Raw genomic sequence first — 7,441 nt, forward strand, 5'->3', positions numbered from 1 at the left:
CAAAGTGCCATCAGAATCCTGTGCGATACGCATACAATGCAGAGGAAACGCCTTGATCCGGAACATTCCAAAAGCATCGGTTACTGCCTTAAAAAGGACCTTTACACGGGTTATACTGTATAGAAAAACGTTAGATCTACAGCTCACATGGTGGATGGGCGGAGCCCAGAACACCAGATTATTTATATCACATATACATTGCCGTGTGATACAACACGCCAATGTGTTTATCGGAACTTTCCGGCTACAGTAGTACAGAAGAAATGTGATTGTTTAGCTAAAGAACGGATTTCAGCGCAATGCCAATAAAGACAAAGGATTCTGTGATGTACATTGTGTACATAGGAGCCGAGGCGGTTTGTTTCCTTGTCTAACCAGTTGTGAACCCATCCAATGGACAGGCCTTTCTATTTCCTGGTTTTAGCTGAAGACAATCATCTGTTATAGCAACCAACCTGAGCTATCCAATAATAAAAATCTTTGCGTCAAGGTGGTGTTGTGTGTCACTCGGGGCTCCTGACAATAAAGGGGCAGTCTGTAAAGTGGGGTATACACAGGGAGAATCATGTATGGATAAGGAAAATCTGCTTCAAACATTCAATGACAGACTTGACAAATGTCATTGGAAACTTTCTTACATTAGTTAAGACATATTTTTATTTTACTTACAATTATTGTTTTTCCACTTCCTGGTCCTCTTGGGAATTGGTGATGTAATGTGCCCATGCATTGCATCCTGAGAAGGTTACATCAGCAGAGCATTGCTGGGAAATATCATGAGGTCTCAGGGAAAGGCATTTTCCTCCCCCAAGATGGTGCATGGTCACATGACCTAGTCGCATGTGCCAGAGTTCCAGGAGGTAAATGGAGAGATCTTAATGTGCCTGTGTATTTGTTGTCCATTTAAAGAGGGTAAAGTGTCTATTTAAACCTTGCAAAGGGGGGGGGGGTTAATCGAATGAGCATTCTAAAAAAATCAAATTTTATCAAGAGCAATTCTAATGGTGTGTATCCCAACTTAATTCAGGAGAGAATGAGTTCTGCCGAGCTGTATGTGCTGTAATCTGCCGTCACCTACACCAGTGGAAGGCAGACTTCAGTCCTCCAGCTGTGGTGCAACTACAAATCCCAGTCGGCATTGCAAGACTCCAACAGCCAGAGGCAGATGCATGATGTACTACACCACAGCAGGAATGCCGTTGTTTGCCTGTCCTTGACCTAGTACTTTACCTGTTCTAATTCAACTAGAACATCAGTACCTGGAATGGGGCAAATTTGTATTTGGTCCTGAATTGAAGTGTATGCAAACCTAACAATGCTCCCTTTTCGGTCTGTTAAATACACCATTGAAAGCATTTTGTTCTCTCCCAGAAGTACAAAAATATTACCATCTTGTGATTCGATCATTTCCTGTTCATAGATTTCAGCTCATTTCCTGTTCATAGATTTCAGCTATGTCTGCAGACTACAGAACCCCTGCCTATTATGGAGAGGCGAAAGGTGCCCTATAGTCCTAGCATATTCCCTGTCATATGGTGACCATGGTATTCTTTCACAGATACAGTGCTGTATGTGACCATTATAACCCCAGGACAGGAAGTGTGTTACTGCTGGGATTCCATAGAGGTCGAAGGGAAAAAAAACGAATGCAGTTCGGTAACTTCAGTAAGCTGCAATGTATTACACATTTGTTCTTGGGTTTAGCTACGCTTTATGGGCTCCATAGACTGCTTGACGCCTGTTGAATTGGCCTAATTCAAGCCCTAGGTGAACCTGCAAGCACCACATGACTAAAGGCCAAGTTAACTGTGTGAGCCCAACAAAAAAGCTGGCCGGCATCCCATCAGATGCAATCACTGTTCAGCAGCGCCTTGGCATTGAAGCAGCCACAGGTGCCATGGCAGCTTGAATAGAATAACTGGCAGAGGAGATTCCGCCATCAATGCTGAGCGTGTGGATGGGGCAATCAACTGGTTATCTGTCAGTCCATGGACTGGACAAGAAATGGGGCCATGTATGGCTATCAGTATGCTAGGGGGCTACACGGTGATTTGAATGTTGGCATTCATTTACACTAGCTGCATTCTAAAATGATCAGTTTTAAATCACGGGTTAGTGTTACCAGCAGTGAGGGCGGTGCCCTACATTCTTACAAAGCAAGGCACGGTGTATTTTTAACTTTTCTTTGTATGAAAGCTGTTGTAATGTCAGTGACATTTCCCGTTTTAAAACAAAAACAGTGACAGGACATGAGCTCAAGTGCATTGCAAACAAAATGCCCAATTCAGGATAAAAACCAAACACCCTCCAATAGCTGGGCAAAAAAAAAAAGTCCTTTTCCCCACTTACCTTAAGCCATGATCACATGATCGTTCCAGCCTTGGGTTCCTCTGTACAGCCTGCTAGGGTGCTTCCAGGTATCCACATCACTATCTGCATGACATTGATAATTCCCATTACCAGTCCACCAGCGGGCTCATTTGAGGAACCAGAAACCTACTGGATGCCAACCCGAGGGAAGTAAAGGGAACCAGCCAGTGAGGATTACGCTGTGGCACAGGATTAGTGGCCCCGTGATGTAGCACATGATACCTTTTGTTATAGAAGTTTATGGAATTTATTCACCCAGTGTTTCTCAATTTGCAGCTCTGTGGTTGTAATAAGGGGATCCATCTTACTGCATAGCAGATCATTTTGGGACGACCATTCGCTCTGTAAAGCTGTAAGAAATGATTTGTGCTAGTAGTCACTGTTGGAGAAACTGATGAGAAATATGTAGGCACGCTGCCGACCATCATCTAAAAATTCTAGCTCCTTGGTGGTCATGGTGTTCTGGGTCAGTGCCTCAAAGCACTCAGAAACTAGATCAAAATATACAGATCAGTCCTGACACTTGCTGCATTACTAGTCCCAGGTCTATGATGAACCTACTGAAGCATAGCCATAGGTGCATCATACTGTAGCAGATTAAGCTGCTCCAGCCCCAAAACTGGCCAGCAGCCTCCCCCCAAGATCAATACAATCATGTATTTCCACTTTTGTGATGAAACGGGGACAAACTGTGGCAGACTGAGATGCCTTTCATTAATATACAATCCTAGTCTTTTAACCCTTTGTTAGGACAGCGTCAACTGTAGACAAACCCCTCCGACGCTAGTAGCATCTCCTTTAAGTAATGTTCACAGGCGTGCTGCTCCTCTAATGGATCAGGAAAAGTGAAAACCTAAAAACAACTGTACAAATCTAACTTGCAACAGGGAATGAGATCTGCCAGCACAGTAGTGTTCTTTAGAGTAAACGACTTTCCCACAGCTCCCTGCTTAACATTGCGTAGCGGGGGAAACTTAGGAAGTTAATGAAAGCAAAAAGCACCTAAAATGTTTTCAGCTTACATTTAAGTTACGCAACGCAAGTGGGAACATTTTACAAAAGATAAGTGTAATCCCAATTTGGCTGCAAAAGCCAATACTTAAAGTTAAGTGTTCCAAAATTCTACTTCTTGTATTTCCACATCCAATAGACTTGGGTTTGCCAGTGTGTGTACACACACACACACAAAATGTAAAACACAAATAGGCAGACACAAAGGTATGGGGGTGTTTATTTTCAAATTTCTTTCAAATGTACAAAAAAATAAAATAAAAAATTAACGAAAACCAATACCATCAAATTGTAGAACCCCCCAAACCCTATCCCTCCCAACATAGATGGAAAAGTGGTGACCCCCTCAACAAGCCACAAATATTTGTAAGGTCCTTGGATGTTTCCAACAGTGCATCTAAGAAATCTCTAATCAACCGCCATGTTCCCTTCAGGAAGGCAAGTGTGCTTCAGTGTCCACACACTGTTTTCCCAGTAGATCCCAGTAATGTCAAGATGACAGCCCCACCCTGGAAAAAAAAAAATTGCCAATTTGAGCACTTAATCTCATTTACAACTCTTCTTTCTTCTTCTTCTTGGGTTTTTCATCTTCTGTCACAATTGGTGGATTGGTAGCTTCCTTCTTCAAGTAGCTAAGGAAGTCGCTGACCTCTCTGCCACCCTGAAAAAACAAACAATGGTTCAATATCTAGGAACGGAAAACAAAGGCTTCCAAACACTATTAGACATACTAGAAGATATGGGCCAACTCTTCTCCATTAGTAAATGTGCCAAGTACCCGGTGCTACAATCCAAGGGTTAAAACAAGCCGACGGCCACAAAAGTTTGTTCTGGTAGCATCTGGTTGACACGTTTAGAAGCGATTTGAGTCACCAGACTAATACCATCACTTCTACTTCCGCATTCAGGCCTAGAGTTGCCTCATCCCATGATCTAGAACAAGGGAACATGCTTGGCTTACCTCATATCTCTTTGGACTTAGCTTGCTTCCAGCTGGTGAAAAGTAGATAGTTGGGAACCTAGACAAAAGGAAATGCCAATAAAGTGGTGAAAAGTAAATCCCAATAAAACGCCAAATCATGCCAACTTCTGAGGAGGTATTTCAGCAGTATGAACATTGACATTTGTAGAGCACCATATTCACAAAGGTTTGTTCAGAGATTGAGATATTACACCCATAAGCCTTAGTGCAGCATAAGCTCCCAACATGGGACACGATCTGCTGAGTAAAACAAACAGGTGGATGACAGAGCCTTTCAACAGGAAATCAAAGTGAACACTTTCTATACTCAACCTATAGGCTGTGTACTAGAAAAAGGGCAATACGTCCATGTTACACCCCAAATATGGTGTAACATGAAGTTGTCACAAAGGTAAACTTAACCTTTAACCCTTTCGCTGCCAAGCCCTCCGGAACATTTTTCATACAGTTCTAATTTCTTCCACACATTTTCCACAAGTCAGAATGGTTTTATCTGCTATAGAACAACATTTGTACAATTTTTCTTTTTATACAGCAATACGTTTACAATCCCCTCTGCCTTTTACAGGAAACCCAACACAAACACCAGGCTAGTGTACTTACCCTCTAACTTCATACTGAGGAGGCACATCATTGGCTGTGGCATCCATCTTGGCAATAATGATGTTTGGATCACTAGCCAGCTGTAGAAATAAATAAGTTTTTTATTTTTTTAAGAGATCTGCAATCACCTAACAAACATGACAGCAAGCCACTGACCTAGAATAAGCTATTGTTTGTGCAGTGAAAAGTGTATCCTACCTTCTCTCCGAGTTCCTTGTATTTGGGCTCCAGGTTCTTACAGTGTCCACACCAAGGAGCGTAGAACTCAATGAGAACATCTTTGCTGTCATCATTTACAAGCTCATCGAAGTTTTCGGCCACAATCACCTGAAAAAAGAAAACTCTGCAGTGAGGAACTAAGGAAATTAAACCTTTACCTTTTTTTAATTTGAGATGGGGAGTGGGGAGGGAACAGACACTTTAAAAGTTATGATTGCCATTTGTCACCCGTTGGTGACAAAGACAAAGTGAGGAGAAATTGAAAACACTAGAGCCGAGAGGAAGAGACAAAGGGAAGTGAATTATATATCACTAGATGGAACCCAGGCGCATAGGAATTTTCCTGTGCTCCTCAGCACCATCTAGTGGTCATAATTAGCTGCAACTCTGTATTAACCCCTTCATGACTAAGGCCCTTTTTTCATTTTTTGCACCCATGTTATATTCCACATTTTAGGCCTGAAAATGACGTAAAACCCCCCAACATTATATATTTTCTGAATGCCAAGACCCTATAGAATAAAATGGTGGTAGTTGAAAATTTTTATGTTGCGCAATATTAGCGCAACTCCTTATTAAACCCCAAAATTTAGTGACAAATTTAATTCAATGCCCCAAAACACAATTACCCATTTTTTTAATGAAATATAAATGAGGTTACATCGAGTAAAACGATAACCAACATGCCCAGTTTACAGATTGCGTGCGACCGTGAAACGGCGAAAAACTGCAGTACCCCAAAAAGTCAATAAAAGACACATGTTAGAGAGCACTGCTGCCCGGCTACCATAATATGACAGTGGCATGGGGGCAGCACTCAACAAACATACACTATGTCCTACACACGAGTTTATTTGCATACAGATGGCAGGCGCAGTGGGGTTGATTTAAATTTCCATTTTATTGCATCGTTTATTTTTTCATTTTTATTTTATTTAATTTACAGCCGCTCGAGACAATTTGCTCCCACTCTACATTTAGCCCTGCTGCCTGCCTGAAGGCCTAAATGTAGAAAGAAACTACCTACCCAGTGCCCGAAACTGCATGATAGGAATTCCACACCCCAATGCATATATGTAAAGTATTCATGACCAGCTTTGTAGAACTCAGAATAAACTAACCTTCTTGGGAGATGTCCAAAAATCATTTTGGTTTACATTACTTGTTTTTTTTCTCCAAAATTGTAAAACTTGGAACACATTGTTCCCAATAGGAGTTGCATTACAAGGTCAATTTAGCATTGGGGCGGGGGAAAGCTACACTTTTAGCCATCACGGATGGAAGGTGGGTCAATAAGCTCACCAAGCACTCTGTTCCTTTCTGCACATTTATAAGCAGTGACAGATATCTGCAGTCACACATGCACCTTTGGGGATCTTTAGGAGTAAAAAGCATCCATTACCTAAAAGGGGTAGCTTTATCATCAAAAAAAAAAAAAAAAACCTTGGTTATCAAATTGTGCAAGGGGAATTACTTTTGGTTCGTCCATATAGTCATGTGTACAGATATGAACTGGTCCACCAACAGTGTTCAAATCAAGTAAAGTCAAATGCAGCGTTGAAGCTGCAGTGCTGGAAGTCTGTGCTGCAGGTATAGGGGGAATTTACTAAAACTGGAGCAGACAATCTGGAACAGCAGCGGTAAAATTTAGTATAGCTTATAACCAAAAAAGTTAAAAGGGAAAAAAACCTCAAACAAATGTTTAGCTCCTGACCTGAATGATCAGATCAAAATGCAGCGTTTAGACCTGAATAACCAATCTCTAAACCTGAGCGTGGTCACATGGCAATAGGGAAAGGTATCTGTATCTACCCTGTACATGCTCCAACCAGACAGATCTGGAGCCTACACAAAGCTTATACATGAGGGCTCTAGCAGACTGGGTGAAAAGTTCACCTTAATATTCACTCTAGCCCAAGAACTTGGGTGTCAGACTCTTCTCTGAAGGGATAAAGCTGTAGGCGATTCCTATTGTAGGCGACAGATGAAGATTTACTAACCCACTCTCCACTTGCTCAGAAAAATCCCCAGAAGCAGACAAGATGTGTTGCAGGCCAATAAGCAAAAACATTGTCACCCTTACCTTGACTGGACCATCATTGTTTTGAGGGATTGGCTCAGACTTCATGTATCTCTTTAGTTTACCATCAAAGTAATCCTGAAGGAAGCGCTCCAATGCTTTTCCATCGCGACTAAAGAGGGGGGGGGGGAATAGTAATGAAACGGATTAAGTCTTACAGGAAATGCTTACACAAC

The 7,441-nt window shown here is 41.8% G+C and overlaps 1 protein-coding gene across 1 annotated transcript in view; it reads right to left on the reverse strand.

The window, feature by feature from the left end:
* Positions 1-3,615: 3,615 nt before the first annotated feature.
* PDIA3 (protein disulfide isomerase family A member 3) overlaps positions 3,616-7,441 on the reverse strand; it is a 17,487-nt gene continuing 13,661 nt past the window's right edge. The window contains exons 9-13 of the mRNA XM_018566918.1: positions 7,269-7,377; positions 5,165-5,293; positions 4,967-5,046; positions 4,343-4,400; positions 3,616-4,042 (exon numbers count right to left, since the gene is read on the reverse strand). Of these exons, the coding sequence (XP_018422420.1) occupies positions 3,932-4,042; positions 4,343-4,400; positions 4,967-5,046; positions 5,165-5,293; positions 7,269-7,377 (487 nt within the window). The 3' untranslated portion in view covers positions 3,616-3,931. The remainder of the gene's footprint in view (positions 4,043-4,342; positions 4,401-4,966; positions 5,047-5,164; positions 5,294-7,268; positions 7,378-7,441) is intronic.

Source organism: Nanorana parkeri, unplaced genomic scaffold, assembly GCF_000935625.1.
Source record: "Nanorana parkeri isolate BGI_ZX_2015 unplaced genomic scaffold, ASM93562v1 scaffold987, whole genome shotgun sequence".
In the NCBI taxonomy this organism is placed as follows: Eukaryota; Metazoa; Chordata; class Amphibia; order Anura; family Dicroglossidae; genus Nanorana; species Nanorana parkeri.